This window comes from Pteropus alecto, unplaced genomic scaffold, assembly GCF_000325575.1.
Source record: "Pteropus alecto unplaced genomic scaffold, ASM32557v1 scaffold79, whole genome shotgun sequence".
Classification (NCBI taxonomy): domain Eukaryota; kingdom Metazoa; phylum Chordata; class Mammalia; order Chiroptera; family Pteropodidae; genus Pteropus; species Pteropus alecto.
In genome coordinates this window covers 5,026,560-5,044,593 of record NW_006494612.1, presented here as the reverse complement: position 1 = coordinate 5,044,593, position 18,034 = coordinate 5,026,560, and the positions used below count along the sequence as shown (strand labels likewise).

The 18,034-nt window shown below is 32.1% G+C and overlaps 1 protein-coding gene and 1 pseudogene across 9 annotated transcripts in view; both read right to left on the bottom strand.

Moving 5' to 3' along the window:
• CEP57L1 (centrosomal protein 57 like 1) overlaps nucleotides 1–18,034 on the bottom strand; it is a 46,676-nt gene that overhangs the window by 8,448 nt on the left and 20,194 nt on the right. For 4 of the 9 annotated variants that reach the window (XM_015600128.2, XM_015600126.2, XM_025042384.1 and 1 more), the window contains 7 exons: nucleotides 16,363–16,497; nucleotides 7,316–7,481; nucleotides 5,672–5,851; nucleotides 4,386–4,507; nucleotides 2,568–2,684; nucleotides 1,434–1,511; nucleotides 759–845 (listed from right to left, as the gene is read on the bottom strand). In XM_015600128.2, coding sequence (XP_015455614.1) covers nucleotides 759–845; nucleotides 1,434–1,511; nucleotides 2,568–2,684; nucleotides 4,386–4,507; nucleotides 5,672–5,851; nucleotides 7,316–7,478 — 747 coding nt within the window. In that variant the 5' untranslated portion in view covers nucleotides 7,479–7,481; nucleotides 16,363–16,497. Of the gene's footprint in view, nucleotides 1–758; nucleotides 846–1,433; nucleotides 1,512–2,567; nucleotides 2,685–4,385; nucleotides 4,508–5,671; nucleotides 5,852–7,315; nucleotides 7,482–14,419; nucleotides 14,437–16,362; nucleotides 16,498–18,034 lie in introns of those variants that run through there. The other 5 variants (XM_015600129.2, XM_006926059.3, XM_025042382.1 and 2 more) reach the window with 3 other exon arrangements.
• On the bottom strand, nucleotides 16,961–17,076 carry LOC112474398 (annotated as a pseudogene).

The window sequence follows — 18,034 nt, the reverse complement described above, 5'->3', positions numbered from 1 at the left end:
ACAGAAATATTAACTGCATGTAGATTGAATAAATAGTAATAATGGTTAACAAAACTATAATTTCAGAATCATAAGAATAAAAAAGATTTAAAATTTTCTTTTTTACCATTATACATAAATAGGAAGGTTTAATACAATATATCCAAAACTTCGACACATCTAAAGAAAATATTGGTCAATTTATAAAGTACTAACTCCCCAATTCCTATTTTTAGGCAATTACAAAGGGTATGAGCCTAGAAATAACAAATAATAATAAATTCTCTTGAGAAATGACTTCACAAATCTATAATTTAATACTATAGCCTTCTCCTTTTATTGTGCATGAATTACACAAAACTGCTTCCAGGATTTTGTGTTGTTGGCATCTATTGTGCCCTCTAGTGCTTCTTTTATAAAGTATCACAGAATATACTTCTCTAAGAGTTTAGTACTAGGAAAATGTTTTTTTCTAGAGAAAGTGGAATGTTTATTGTTATTTCACAAAAGCAGATATACTATCTATTATATGCTTCTTGCTTTTGTTGTCAAGTAAACTCAGCTAGGCTTTATGCTCAACTACTGTTGAGGTTTTATGGAATTTTTTGTCCTCACACCCCAAACCATTATCACTTGATTCATATTTGTATTTCCATTTCATAGTAGTATCACATGTCTTTTATAATAAATCTCTTCAAATTCCACCTTTGGAAACGAATAGGTACATTACAACAGTGAATAAATAAGTATTAGCAAGTAAAAATAAAGGGTTTGTATACCTTTGAAGATTTCTTCTTTTCCTTAGATCTTTTTGGATTTGATACTGAAGACATTAAAATTCTATTGATTTCAAGTCCAGTTTGAAGCTATAACATTAAAGACAAAACTTTATAAAATTGATTTTTAACAAGCTTCTTCAAAAACATTATAATGAAAGACCAGGTCTCAGTTTATAGGGATAAAAATGCTTTTTAAAAAAGAAAACCTAAAATACTATTTTTATGTGTGTGAAAGTCATTAAATCTATTGGCAATTACAATCATTTTCTGTTTATAAGAGAATGAATTATTTAATATATATACCAACCAAACAGAAAACAATCTATAACCAAGAGTTCTTTCAACTGAGAATGTATATATGCATATATGCGTGTGCGTGTATGTGTATGTATGAGTGTGTGTTATACACACACACATCACACACACACACACACACACATACATATATATATATTTAACGAAATTTCAAAAGACCAAAAGACCTCTTGGCAATGCATTCAAGTACATGGATGTACTACTAGCTGACTTATTGAGAATTTCATTGTCATGGAAAAAAGAAACAAAACTAACAAGCTAAGAAACAGAAATTCGAGTCTAGAATATTGGCTTCAGGTAATAGAAAACAAGTAGAGTAAAACATGTGGTTTATTGTGGTAGATGATATTGGTGCTCTACCTCAGAAGCTTTGTCTTGAAATAGCTTACGGTGATGTTCTTCTTCCTTAAGTTTTTCCTCTAAATGTTTAATCTTGTCCTGCAAAAAAGTACAAAAATCTAGGATTATTATACAAAAACTAGAGCCATATATCTATCCCTTTGTTCCTTTTCCAAATAGTCCTTGGGGTCTTGATTCTTAATAGTTTGGCAAATTAAAGCAGAAAGCAAGGAAAAGGAGTAACAAAAAATGCTAAGATTTTTCTTGGCTTTCTTCTAATGCTCCTTTATCTGCTCTTACATGTAAGAACAAAGGGAAAGCAAAGAATGAATATGTGTAGGTGTTATTAATGTCCAGCAATAAAATCATAATGATGATACTTTGGGAGGTGGGTATTAAAGGTCTGGAAGGTCAAACAATTTTAGTCTTGGGTCTTGATGTTTCATTTAAAACATAGACAAATCAATAAATGTCTATCTTGCACATATGATAAGGGTACAGTTGTTGGAGGAGAGAGGGGATAGGAAGACTTTAGAAATATAAGATATGGTCCTTGTTACTTAAGAGCTAATAGTGTACACATAGGAAAACAAGAGTAACATACATGAAGCAATAAAATAACAAAGCAATGAATAGGATTTAACCCAGACCATATATACACTTATACACATAAATATTTCATCTTATGTCCTTGGTGTGGTTTAGTATAGGAGGACAGTACTAATCAAAGGAAGACTTTTCTGAGTGTTGAACTCAAGGAAAGCTTCATAAAGGAAACAGGATCTCGAAAAATCCTATGGAATGGATAGGATTTGGGTGGAAAAAGAGAGGGCATTTCAGGATGGGATCTAGGATAGGCTTAACTTAACTGCAAGTGGTGAAAGACAATCTTTTCAATATCCTTTAGGTAAATTATCTGACAAATGAAAATGTTCTGCCATCTCAGAAGAAGCCAAAATTACAATTTCACATCAAAAGGCAAGCTCATTCATGCTGTGACAGAATATATTAACTTTTCATCTCTATAGGCAGGAATTCATATCTGGATTAATGAAGTTTTATAAATCTAAGATTTACTGTATATTCACATAGAGAGCCAAACACAAAAGATTTATTCCTGGCATCACCACTTCAAAGAAATAAGTGGAAACTTACCTCAGCAGTTTTTTGAGTTGCTGTAAGCTTAAAACATTCTTTTTCTAAGACATCAAGCTTTTCAAGTTTTGCTTGCAGCTTCATATGATCTTGTTCTTTTTCCCTTTGAAGCTGGGCCTGGAAAGGATAAAAAAAACCAAAAAACAAAAAACCCCTGAATTTGGCAACTGATGCCAATGGCTCAAGATTAATACAATTTCTGAGAAATCAAAGCACAATATAAATGTTATAAACATGTATGTACCGTACACATACTTCAGGTGCTTACCAGAAGAAACCGAGAAAATCAAATATTTTTAAAGAGTATAATGTGCAAAAAAAGATGTGCTATATTAGCATCAATGGAAAAAAAACTTCTGTGCATCTTTATATAACATTTTGACTAAGAAACACATCATTAGGGAAACCTATATTAAATAAAGTGTTGTATATAGGGTGACCAAACCTACTTGTTGACTTACTCTAATTATAACATAGAAAAGCAGCTATCAGAAGAATGAAACATATAGAGAACATGGAGAAATGGAAAGTTATGCATATATATGCATATCTACATATTGTTTTATAATGGTATTTATTACCAAACTAAGGCGAGATGTTAATAACAGAGGTAACTGTGAGGGGACAGGGGGTATATGAGAACTCTCTGTACTCTCCACTCAGTTTTCTATAAACTTAAAACTGTTATAAAAAGTAAAGTCCATTAAAAAAAAAAATGAAACAAGCAATGTAGATAACAATTCTCATAAGAAACTATGAAAGCCAGAAGACAATTGAGACAACATCTTTAATGCGCTGAAAGAAAAAAAGCTGTCAACTAAAATTCCATATCCAGTGAAAATATCCTTCACCAATGATGGTGGAATACTTTTCCAGACAAATATATGCTAAGGGAATTTTCAGCATACTTAAAGGAAGTACTTCAGACTGAAAAAAAATGTAACCACATGGAAAATCTATATAAATAAAAAGCACCAAAAATGGTAAAAATGTGGGTAAATACATTTTTTTCTTGTTTCTTAATTTTCTTTAAGGAATAACTGACCATTGTGATATTGTGATTCATCAGATATTTAATCCTCATTAAGTTCCTGGCTCATAGCTCCCAAAACCTTTGGAATTTCCAGTGTTGAGAGCAGTAAAAACGTCTGTTGTTATGTTAATAAGGTGACTCTAGGAAAGCATCTAAGGACGGGGCTGGTCGCCAGGAGACCCAATCATGTGATTAGAGGGTTTAAACTTGCAGTCCCACTTCCCGCATCTGACGGTTCTGGAATCAGAAATGCCCGCAGAAGGAAGATGCCTGAAATATCAGGCCAGCCCCTTTGGATTTAACTCTGCACACAGATTCTGAATTGGTGATTTCTTTTATTGACTCATTAATTCTCCAATGCCTTTGTAAATTTTTCCTTTCTCTTTCACTTTCTCTTTTTTTTAAACATTCTGTTTTCCTCTATGGAAAGGTTGGTCCAAATGACCTAGTCTACATTACTGTAAGTAGACACCTATATATGGCTTTATATCCTACTTTACTTAAGATTATAAAAAGACATTAACTATCCACCCCCAGAGGGTAAATTTACCAGCTTTTATTATGTGTCTAATTTGTGTCATATAGTTTACATTTTACTTTTTTTATTGAGGTATAACAGACAAACAATGTTAGCTTTGGGTGTAGAACACAGTGATTGGACTCTTGTATTCACTGTGAAATGATCATCACAGTAAGTCTAGTTACCATCTGTCACCATACAGTCATTAAATATCCTTCAAAAACATATTAAATTATATTACATTCCTTACAGAAAATTCATTCACCTGTTGTTCTAGGATAATATTCTTCTCTCGCTCTACATTGAGAACCATTCTCTTTGTATATTCTAGTTGCTTCTCTAGGAGAGTACAGCGAGACTGGGCTGAGCTTAATTGTATACTTATATCTATGAAAAAGAAAAAGGAATAATGAGTTAATTAGTTGATTATCTCATAGATAAGAGATTTGGTTATCACAAGAAGGTATTATACGAATTCAATCAAAAGCTAAAAGTTCAAAACTTTTTTAGTTCTAAGTACTGACTGTCCTGGAATTATAAACATTTTTGTGAATATCTCATTAATTATATCCAACTGATTCATCATTATCCCCCCCCCCACCAAAAAAAAAAAAAGATCAATAGGGCATACATCTGAAAGGGGAAGATGTCAGTGATTTGTAGGATGATAATCCTGGCTGTTCTTGAGAAATGATACTATTTGGAAAAAAGAGGACCTAAAGTCTCTTCCCTATCTCTGCATTTCTTTTCTTTCAAGAAACTCAGGTATAAGCATTCTACTATTCCCATTTCCTCTGCTCTTGACTACTGACAGCACAATGAATTCCATAAAGTATAAACAACCTCTTTTTAATTCTTTAATTTTTTATTTTCCTCAGATCTTTCTTCCACTTTATCCAATTACCTCAGAAAAATTTCCTCCATTTTTTCATTCTATTTATAAGTGAAACACAAACTTAGTTTATGATGATGAGTGTAATGTTATAAAGAAAAAGAAAGCTGTACGTTTTTAAGTGAAATTATGTAAAGAACTTATGTTCTAAATCTCTAAAACTTCTGTCTAGATGTCTTTTTCATAATTTCCAGCGTCTCCAGTGACTTGTCAATTTCCTCTAATTAACCTCTCAAGTTAAACAGAATTTTTTAATTCACTTTTATTGTTTTTATATTATTTAATTACTAGTGTTGTTTTATAGCTCAAATTTTTAAAACTAGTGTTAACTGAAACAATAAAGTATTTCAATTATATGTAGGTTAAACTGAATTTTGTTGGTATTCTGAAAATATTCTAATTTCTAAATACGACTTGTCTAAACACTTAATTGTTCTTTTAATCGAACGGATTTATGAACCAGGATAACATATAACAGAAATAAGTTCAAAATTATATCCATCTCTTGCAAATATAAATATGTCTGAGAACAAGAACTCAAGGTTTGAATGTATATATAAGAACAAACATATTTGAGTAAATCTGCTTAGACTTAAGATTATTTTCAAATTGTAAACTTTAGTAATTCTTTGTTTCTGTGAACTACTGAGTTTGCTCACCTTTTTTCTGCTTTATCAGTTCTTGGTGTACCAGATTTCTCTCATTTGTTTCAATCTCCAGGGCCTTTTTATATTGTGCTGCTTCTCTGGAAAGAATGTTCAGGTTATCCTCAGCTTGTGTTCTCTCTAACTCTAAACGATGAATCTTTTCCTGGAGAGTTTTTAAGGCTAAAATAAGAGCTGTTGAAAAAAAAATTCCTTGATATTATAAATGAAAAATTCTGAACACTCGCAATCATATAAAAGTGAGTAGTATATTTTTGTTAGTGAGCCAGAAAATGTAGGTATATTCCTCATAAAAATGAAAAATAATAACTAAAACTCTAAAGAGGGAGAAATTTTCCCTAAAACAGCTTGTAAAAACAATATATTTATGATTGTACTTAGTGGTTTTTCTAGGTTTGGTAAAGTTAATGATCACAATTTAATCTAATAAAATAAATATTTTTCAAATTAAAAGACAAGATAATCTGTAGTCTGGGAGGTACGCAAGTCTGAGTATGAATAAAGAAAATTAAAATATAGTATCCACTAATTAACATGGATATTTAAGTTTAAAGTTAAAAGTTTTTCTCAGTTATTGATGTGTTTCAGTTTTAATCAAACCACAAACATGTACTGTTCCTTTGTCCAAGATACAGTGTTAATAATCAGGATAAATGAGGTAGAACACAGTTTCTTCCACTGAAAAAAAAATTATAATCCAGTGGGTTATCTGATGTCAGGCTTGAAAGATTATTAGTACATGAACTACTATGATTTTTATTCGCTATGTTAATATCGTCACGATTCAGATAAGCTCAGAGTTATAAAATCTTTAAATATTATCTTACACTTTCTACTCAGTTATAACTTCAAACTATGAATGAAATATAAATAAATGTTATAGGTTAACTTTCATATAGTTTATATACAATTAGATATTTGCTAGAGATAGTTTTTTACAAATTAATAAAGAAATTATATCTATTGCTCTTTATAAGGTACCTGTAGCTCGCTCACTAATTTGAATTAGTTCCTGTGGTTTGCTCTACAAGGCTAGTCTGTTTATTATGGCAACCATTATTATAGAATATTAAAAAACAAAGCGATAATCAGCATCTTAAAAAGTAATTTGTATGGCATAAGGTATGCCTAGAGTCATAAATATTTTCCTAATTCAGTTTTAATATCTACGTGAGTTTATATTTTTAGTTACAATTCTTGTATTTTGTAGTTACTTCAATGTACTGGCTTCTTAAGGAATTTTCAAGGGTAATTCTGGATACATGCAATTTCTGAATTTAATCGTTGATTAAGATACAATTCTACTTAATTCACTAGTATTCTAATCATCTAGTTTAGAAAGATTTCAAATCTGACCTTTTATTCTTCAAAGGTTTTTTTTGTTTTCTAATGATGTTTTTATAATAAACCTGTGATATATGTCATCTTACAGCTGAAGAAGCCAAAATAAAAAATCTTAAATAACTTGCCTAAGTTTATAGAAACTTTTAGCAATAGAATCAAAATAAGTTGTTTTATTATGACTAGTTAAATACACAATTTTATTATTTTTTTACATAAAAATGTAAAGTTTTATGAACTTATCACATAATATGAACTATTCCCCTAATTTTAAGTAAGATTTTCTATTAACATTACCTTGGCTATTTGGACTATGAAGCATTTTAGGAGAGGTTACTTCAAAGTTCACAGAGTGGTGATTCTGAGAGGACTCATCATTCTCGGTGAATGATGGAAAAAAGACACTTTCTGGAGGTTTAAGATAGCTTCCAACTATACTATGCATTAATTCAGAATCCATTATCTGTAGAGAATAAAGGAATGATATAGTACAGCATCATTCTTTCTTATTTGAATGACAAAAACAGACAAATATGCAAGTGAAACTTTAACATAAATACAAAATCACATGCTGTGGAGTTGTATCTTTATGAATTAAATTATCACAAATTCAACTATAACAAGCTCAGCAATAAAAGAAAGAAAAATGACTATTTACTGTATAAATAGTATGGACAATTCTGCAATGAACATATGATTTGCAATGAATATATGATTTGCAATGAACATATGCCCTGGAGTGAGCATTACACGGGTGGTGTGAATTTTCTGGCTTCTTATTTGATCCTAGATTCATATACATCTCATCATCTGAACATCTCTCTATACGTAGAGTGACTCTAGGGTTCAAAGAGAAAGTATATATTCTAAAAGACAACATAGCTGTTAAGACAAGCCACCCATATAATCCAATTCTCTAAGACTGACCCTTGAACTCCAATGTACTAGCTTCCTAAGGGATTTTCAAAGGTAATTTTGGATATATCAATTTCTGAATCTAATTCCTGAATAAGATGTAATTCCATTTAATGCACTAGCATTCTAATCATCTAGTTAGAAGGGTTCCAAATCTGAAAGAATCTAAAATAGCTTTATTTTGTCATTCTAGGCTTTTGTTTGTCTCTTTGTATATAAGAGACAAAGACCTTTTAGTCATTTTAGCAGGTAATTTTTTAATCGCTTCCTAAATCATTTTTCTGTAATTTAAATATCTTAGAAACGCATTCTACTTAACAGAATCTAGTCAATATTAAATTAATTCATAGCTACACTGAAAAAAAAAAGTTATAATAGTTCACCAGTACAATTTTAAGAAAAAAAGCTTGTTTTAAAATGTAAATTTAAATAATACATTTAAATTTATACAATTAGCCTATCTTAATTTTGGGGAACTGCAAATTTTCAGTGATTTCACTACCTTCTCAATTCACAAGGCCAAAGAAGGCACTTTCCATAACTTTTCCTGGGAGGGCAGAGAACACACTTTACTTAATGGCAATTTTTACTTTAGCCATTGCCATGACTGGCTGTCTTCCAGGACATTCTGATTAGTCTAAATTAGAGGTTATATAGCTTAGGAAGGTTTGCAAGAATACTCGTTGCTTTTTGCTTTTTCATTTTTTACTTTTGTTATTAGCACCAGCTACCATTTACTAACCATATCTCCATCCCTCCAAGTTGTTGCTGCTCATACACTGTCTGCTCCCCATTGGAAACTGCATCTATCTAAGTTGCTGTTCCCTCAAAAAATAAGAGAGCAAAGTCAGTCACAGCTAGTTCACAATGAAGTAGAGGGAGGGCCTCAAAGTACAGAATGGCCAAATCTTACTGTTTTTACTGCTGAGTGTAAGCTCTGTACATTCAGTCTCATCTTATCCTCATAAAATTCTATGAGGTAGGTTATCATTATTCCCATTTTGTAAATGAAGGAATAGAGGTAGAGAGGTCACCCAAGGTCATATAGCTTCTAAATGGTGGAGCCAAGATTTAAATCTAGACAGTTCAATTCCAAAGCCAGGGCTCTTAATCGCTATGTTAAACTGCCTATAATTTCAAACATTTGTAGTTAGCCAGGGTGTGAGATGATGTTGCATTTGGATTAGGGTAATGACAGTGGAGATAAAGAGAGTATACAGAAGCAAGATATATTTTGAAGATGTAAGTAATGAACTGGATGAAGAGAAGAAAAGCACATAGATGGTATACAAAGTCATTGAGAATAGAAGATGTCACCTAAAGGAAGAGTATAAGTAGAAAAGATTTCAGAAAAGGAAGGAGAACAAGAGGAAAAGAAGCCAATAAAGCGGAAAAAAGCCAGAAAACTACGGTGACAGAAATAAAGAGATTGTTTCAAGGAGGGAGATATTTAGGTCAAAAAAGAGTCAATTGATTTTGAAAAGGAAGAGACCACTGACCGTGATGGTACAATGTAAGAAGGGAAGGCAGTTCTAAGGGTCTATATCAAAAGGGCAAGTACAGGAAGAGAAACTAGCAAAAGACGTCTAAGTTTTACACAAATCAGGATGTCCTTTTGCAAAGAACTTCAACTTTCCTGGCTTAAAATCATACAGCACTCATGGACTGTGCCTTGTCATCCTTGTGAACTAACTTGCTACAAGTCACAGTGCAAACAATTGTATTCATCATGCAAGTCACTTTCACAGAATCAATTATATATCATTCTTGAAAACGTCTATGGCAGGAAAGTAAATTATATACAATTTTACTGAGCATTATGAACTGAATTATGCTCCCCCAAAATTCATGTTGAAGCCCTAACCTCTAATACCCCAGAATATGACTGTATTTAGAGATAGGGCCTTTAAAGAGTTAAAATGAGACCCTCAGGATAGGTCCCAATCAAATCTGACTGGTGTCCTTTAAGAAGAGGAAATCTGGACACATTGAGATACATTAGGGATGTGTGTACACAGAGGAAAGACCGTATGAGGACACAGCGAGAAGGTGGCCATCTGTAAGCCAAGGAGAGAGGTCTCAGAAGAAACCAAAACTGCCAACACCTTGATCTTGGACTCCTAGTATCTACAACTGTGAGAAATAAATTCTGTTGTTTAAGCCACCCAGTCTGTGCTATTTGTCAGTCCTAGCAAACTAATACACTGACTGCAACTTAGACCTGTGTTTTACAATAAATGAAACAGGAATAGTAACAAAGGTATAACAATGGAAGCCTAAGGTTTATGCTATTTACAGCACATAATAAAGTTATTTGAAATTTAGAGTTTCCTACTTGATAAAATGTGAAACAATTATGAACTCTTTCTTGATTTATTTCCCCCTATATGGAATTAAAAAAAATAATTTAAAATGTCCTACCATAATCAAATGGAAGAAAACTAAAATTATGCTTTTGACCCATATTTAATTTATATGGAATTGTATTAGTTTTAACACAAATATTAGCATTAATTTTTACCTAAAACATTGTAAAATACTTCTTTAATAGTTTATATTAAAAATATAAGACTACTTACTGCTTCTAAGAATCAAAGTGACATTCAAAAATTATAGAATTAGACATTTTGAATTACAGGGATATTCAAGAGAACTAATCTAAGGGTTAAGATGTAATCAAATTCAGGTAACTTTAAAAACAGCTAAATAGAGTCTGTTTATAAACAAAAATCCCAGATCTACCTCCAAATATTAGTTGACAAAGGCTATTATTTCAAGTTATTTAGTTTGAAGTAGTGATGACTATATTCAAAATATTTGGGAAGCCCATGGTATCATAAATTTGTAAAAGTCAAAAATATCTGTGAGTTCTAGAATTGATAGGGAAATTTCATATGTTTATTTAAAATTTATATCAACTTCAATTTTCTCATTTTATAGATGTAGAAACCAAAGTCCAGAGATGCTAAGTAATTTGCTTAAGCTGAATTTTCCTGCACTCTAAAATTTATGCAGCTAGAGAAAAAATTCTCTCTTAAGGACTGAGGTTGATTTATATTTACCTAAACAGGGACTACCCTAATGGAGAGTCATCTGGAAAATGCTTCCTGGAAAGAAATTATGTAAACACAGAATCATGTAATCCTACTAAAGTCTAAGAGGGTCTTAGAGGGCATCTGTTCTAACCCTTTCAATATGAACTGATTCTCACATTATCTTTAATAGGTCATCTAAACTCTACTTCATATCTCCGGAGAGGCAGAGTTCACTACCTTCATGTTGAAGTCAAAGCTTCTTTCTCTGATTTTTATGGATTAAACACATTTTGAAGATAATAACTACAGCTTCTATAATTTTTGATGTAGATACTGTTTTGAATATTTACTGTGATAACTGTGATATTACATAACAAATTCATCTAGTAAAATCTTGCTGCATAATTTAGGATCATTTTCAAACCTCAAATTTCATCATTCACTGCATCTGAAATGCCTGTAAAAGAGTTATAAAATTCATCCCATCCCGTTATTGAGGGCAAAATGGATAGATCAAGCAGAAATGACTCAATTATTTAATCAATGATAGTTAATTGCTGATGAGATCTCAGTAGACTTGACTGGATCCAGATTAGCACAGCTGAATACTAATATAGAAGATAACTTTAGCGTGCATCTACTAGTCACCAAGACCAGCAGATTTCTTCCTTAATAACTTAACAGTTTTTTTAAAAATAATTTACCATATACATAATACGTATATGTGTACTTTAAGGAATTATAATAAAACAAATTTCTGTACATCCTCACCTAGCTTAAGAAATAGAGTGCTAACCTGTTCTGTGGAAGCTGAGTGCCCTTCCCCATCTCTTGCTTTAAATTTTGTGCTACTCATTCTAATGTCTTTTATCATATTTCTATGTATCCTTAACAATATATTGTTTAGTGTTGGTGGTTTTTAAATTTTATATAAATGGAATCATACTTTTTTCATTCAAAGTATTTTTGTACTTACAAGCTCCCTATCTCTTAATCTGTCTGTCTTTCATATTCTTTATCTTTTTGTTTTATATGCTGTATAACACTGGGTAATTTCTTAAGCTCTATCTTCCAGATCACCAATTCTTTTTTTTAAAGCTATGTCTAAGTAGTTTTTTGACCCATCCACTAATGTTAATTTTAAATTATATTTTTCATTTTTTATTTTTTTCCCAAATCTCCCTGATTAATTTTAATAGTCTCTTGTTCCATCATTGTACTCTTCTATTTCTTTAAAAATTTTAAACATACTTAAAAATTTTTTATATAATAATTTTAGAAATCAGTCTTTTGCAGTTTGTGGCTTCTGGTGACTCTTATTTATAATGGCTATTTACTCACATGTTTAGTGATTTCTGATTTTAAGCTCACATTCCTTGGATATGGGAATTCTTCAAAGTTAGTATTTAAAGTACTTTTCTTCAGAGATTTCTATGAGCTTTTGCTAGGTCTTGGGGCACCCAAAATCCAAGGCATCATTAAACTAAACATTTATGTTAAGATTTTTTGGGAGGCAGCATGAATTCCAACTTCAAACCCACGTGAGTATAAGATTGTGATGTGGACTTCTTGGGAGAGATTCTTTTTGTCCACTCCATTCAAAGCTAAGAATAAAACAGGCAGTGTCGTTCTGAAGAGCAGGTTATTTTCCCGTCATTCACAGAAAGTTTCACCCCTTGGGGATCCCAACTTTTTACTGCAGTGTCCAAACTTATCACTCACCAGGCCCAGGTTCAGACTTTGTCTCCTGCCCCATGCAAGCAGGAATTTTCTATGATGGATCAGAAAGTGTCCTCAGGGACAAAAGTGGTTCTAGGGCTAATTTATCCCTATGGAATTGGGCTCTCTCATTATGTACAGTCTTATATTTTCCCCTTACTTTGCTGCCAACTCAGTCATGCTTTAAAAAAGATGTTTTAAACATTTTATACAGCAGTTTTGTGTTCTTTACCAGAAGAGATTTCTCTGAACATATAATCTGCCATATTGCTTGAAACTGCAATAGTACAGTATATATTCAACTTTTAAAAACTTGCAATGACTTTATAGGAATATCATAAATATTAAGTTCCAGAAATTTAAAAGCTGTTTAATTATTATGCTTCAGTGACTATCATGTATAATGTATTAACACTAACAGCAAATTTTACATTTAATATATTGATCATTTAACATTCAAATTGACCTATTTAACATAATTCATAATTAACTTTAATAATAGCCTTGCTAGATTTGAAAAATTATCATTCTGCAGACATCATAGTAAAGACTGATTTAGGCAAGAAGCATCAATGCAAAATTCAGGAGTGGAAATTTTGATGAGTAGTAGGATCTTTGCATGGTCTTAAAGTGTCTCCTCTACAGATTGCTTACAAGATGCAAGGAAAAAAGCAGTAGTTATATAGTAGAGAAATAAAATAACTTTGATAGGATGATTAAAATTAACATCACCCATGAGAGGTGAGAAGGACACCATGTGCCCTTGAATGTGAAATCCTGAGGAAGACATGTCGCCTATACAGTATTCTGACCAGGAATGTACAACCTGAATCTCAATATGAGGAAATAGCACAAAATCCCCAAATGAAAAACATTCTATTTTTTATAAAGGGTGGGGACTATTTTCTTTAAAAAATGTCAATGTCATAAAAGATAATGATATTTAGGGGTATATATCTCTAAAAGAATTGAAAGCAGGGTCTCAAAAAGATAGTTGTGCACCCATGGCATTATTCGCAATAGCCAAAAGGCAGAAGCAACCTAAATGGCCATCAATAGATAAACAGATAAACAAAATTTACATACATACAATTGACCTTAAAAAGGAAGGAAATTCTGACACCTGCTACAACATGGATAAATGTTGAGGACATTATGCTAAATTATATAAACCAGTCACAAAAATACAAATACTATGAGTCCACTCATATGAGGTATCTGGAGTAGTCAAACTCATAGAAACAAAAAGCAGAACCATGGTTGGCGGGGGTTGTGGGGGTAACTGGGGAGTTAAAGAGTTGCAGTTTTGCCGGATAAAAAAGTTCTAGAGCTTGGCTGTAGGGAAGACAAGTTAAAAACAAGTTATGATTCAATGTGATCAGGCCTATAACACAAGCATATACAGAGTGTTACAGGGGGACAAGAGATTACCTAACTCTCCCTGATGGAGATATAAGTAAAGCTACAAATAATTTGGAATTATAGTTTTGAAAGAGGAGTTTAGGTAAACATGGCAGAATGAACATATACACTGACTTTTGCTCCCTCTTGGAAACCCACTAAAATATTAAAACAATTTCTTAAAAAAGATATAAAACTACAAAGACAAAGAGATCAGAAGAGGTGACAAAACTTCAGAAAATAGATAACAGATGTATAAGCAATAACAGGCTTAGCTAATACAGAAAGGCAGGCTCCTAACTCAAGTAAGAAAAATGACTTCTAAGTTTACCTTGTAAAACCTCCAAATGGTTCGGGAATTAGCTGTACCTTTGCATACAGTAGTTAAGATAGGGATGAAAACTAGAGAACAGGATGAAATTTTAATTTAGAAGTAAATTATATGCCCACATTCCCTTCGCCTCTTTGTGAAGCCAGAAGACTGCTTTACTCTTACCACAAAGGACTCTGAATATCACATTAAGGTGTTTGTATTTTAAAGGATTAGGCAATGGGGAGAAATGAAGAATATAAAGGGGAATAACATAATCAGGTTTGTATTCTGACTAATTTATTCAGATGGTCCTGAGGTAGATAGATTGAAGGTGGAAGAAATTATAGGCAGAGGGACAAATTAAGAGGTTACTGAAGTAATTAAGACAAGGAAAATTACAAGGAGAATTAAAGACTAGAGGAGATGAGATGAACATGAAAGATATTTAGAAGGCAAAATTGAAAGGACTTAGGAACCAACTAGATATGTGAAATTGGGGAGAAGAAATAATAAAAAAATGCTCCCAAAACTTTTACTTGGACAAGTGGGGAAGAAGATGGTAGTGGCATTAATAGAAATAAGGAATAATATAAAGGGAGATACAAGTCTGGTAGAAAACAATAAATTCTGTTTAGATATGTCAAATTTGAGGTGCTTACAGACGCAGAGCTATCTAGCAAATGGATTGAAATATGTGTCTGGCATTTAGGTGAGCAGTCTAGGCTAGATCTAGAAATAATGATTTGGTTATCAATTAGATCACCCAAAGAAAGTGTAAAGATTAGCAATTTTCAGTGTGTGCATGTGTGGAAAAGGGTGGCTGATATTCAGTGCCTTTGTCATTAGAGAGCTACTGCTGTTTATCCACTGTAGTGCCCTTCAGACATGGTGAGTAAAGATTTTAAAAGGTTAAGAATTACAGATTTAGGAGAGAAAAGGGTTAAACTCAGAATGCTGAAGACCACTAGAATTGAGGAGGCAAATGAAGGAATAAAAACCCTCCAAGGAGATCAAAGAGGAGTGATCAGAGAAGTGGGAAGAAAAAGCAGGAGAAAGTGGTAACAAATGAGTCAAATGAGAACAAGAAGTATTATTTAATAGCTACACCTAATATGCCAAGCCTGTAGAAATAAACACACGGAGTATGGCTTCTGCTGTCAAGTAGTCTGCAATCTCACTACTGTAAAAAGACCAACACAAGTCAATGAGAGGGGAAAAAGAAAATAGCGGGTGAGTCAACAATACATCCAGTAAAACTGGTTTTCTTATTTCATAATTATTAAATTTTTATTAAGCATTCTTCAAACTCATCATCTTATTTTTCAATAGAAAAATATGATTACATGAATATAATACCTAGTGTGTTAGAATATAAAGTTAATTTTTTATAAATATTTTACAAATTATAATATCTAATGGTTTACAATTAAACTCAATGCATGCAATAAGTTAACCTAATTTCCAAGCAAACTTATCAACTGCTGAATTTAAAATAACTAGATTTATAGATATTCTATTAGAAAGTTAGATTTTTTACTTACTGAACTTGAATCCAACAAATTTAGAACTTAAAAATGCTGAGATTACTTAAATGATTAGATTCCCCATCATCTTTACCTCAGTTTATCTTTAATATTCAGTTCATGAGAAAATGCTCCTGATTTAATATAAAGTGAACACAAAAAGATATAAAATTATATAATTATAGCCCAATTTCTAACAAGGACAAAGAAAAGCCTAGATAAAAGGCTAAATGTATTAAAATGTTAACAGATGGACAAAAGATTTTCATTTTCTTATCTCTACCTTCTTAAACATTCTCTACAATAAACATATTAGTTTTATAATAAGAAACAAATTTACTTAAATAGTTTCCTCTTAACTAGATTTCAACAGAGGTAGAAAACAGCTGAAGATATACAGTATCTATTATTTATATAGATATTTGTTGGGTCACTTACATCTTTTCATTTTCAAGGGTCTTATGCTTCTTATATCAATATAAATTTGGAGGGAGGCAATTATATTTATTTCTTCGGTAAGTGCCTACAGTCCAAACAGCTATGCTCTGCAAAGGGGTACTGCATCCTCAGGGCCTAATCCAAAATAAAAAAAAAATAATTTGTAAAATGAATCCCCTGAAATTTATCTGTTAGATCAACAACTTTTCCCTACTTCCCCTATGCTAATGTTTGTCCTGGTTAAACCCAACAATTCTATAAATACTGTCCTAAGTTTTAAAAATATCACATATTGTACCCCGATATAAACTTTTGCATAAAGTGTTGTACTTTAATATTTTATTTAAGTAAGTAAATCTTAATTATTAGGATTTTAAAATATTAGTGGTAATATTTCTTCAGAAAGTTCTAACTTTCTATGATTTTGAAAGGGTTTCAACATTCTTATAATGTTTATTATATTTATCTGTTGAATTTAATTCTGCTTCTAACCATTTTTCTTCAGAATGGTTGATGGAAAACTTATCAAATGTAGAAAGAATTTAGAAACTGAGTCAATAAATAATAGCTTTTTCTTTTTATCATTTATTATTATTTATGCCTATAGCACCTGATATTCCTACGTGGTCTCCCATCCAAGTACTGACCAGGCCCGACCTTGCTTAGCTTCCACAATCAGGTATGGGGCTTGTTCAAGGTGGCATGGCCATAGACCATGGACTATGGCTCCACTGGGGCCCAAACCCAGGATCTTCTGTGTGTAAAGCAGATGTGCTAACCGCTACACTATGGAACCACGTCCAAAAAATAATAAGTTTTAAAGTTAACAGTACTCAGATTAGTTGCTACAAATGCACTTCCTTGGCCTTTACATTTTCCTTCCCCTACAGACTGGGCACACTTCATAGCTAGAATTAATTATGGGAATATGCTGATTAGTCAGGCAGCCCAAGGGGGAATGAGCTGTTGGACAATGATAAATAACTAATGCTTACCTATTTAATTGCCAAAATTTATTTTAATTCATTAAAAAAATTCTCAAATGTTTAACTTACTTTTCTTCTTTTAGGCAGAGTATACTCAACACAATTTAACCTTAGGGATGGTTTAAGGATATCATCACAGCATTTTAATTATGCACATGATACCTAAAGAACCACACTGATACTTGTTGGATTGTTTGCCCCTTCACTGGAAAGTTCCAGACTGTTACAGATTTTGTTTTCTGTCTTTTCACCTCTCGCTATCTCTTCCCTTCCAGGCTGCTTATGAGCTGTTTACTCGTCTCTAGAAGACTATCTCTCCCTTTTTAATTGGTTTCCCAATTTACTGCAAATAAGAAACAACAAACAATCAAGTTTCATTCATTAGCCATTCAGAGATGAAAAATACATTCCCTGGCAGTCCTTAAAACATTCACAGCTTAATTATACTACAAAGCATGCTATGGGAACTCAGAGAAGGAATATCTAACCAAGTCTGGGGATTTCAGAGACGTCTTCCTAGAGGAGCTAGTTCATAAACTGAAATATGAAGGATGAATGAGTAGAATTTGACAGGCCAAAGAAAGATAATGAGTAAAGGACAAGATTAAGGGGTATAGGCAAAAGAAATGGCATGGTAATAATAAAAACGATACCTCATATTTATTGAATACTTATTATGTGAATTA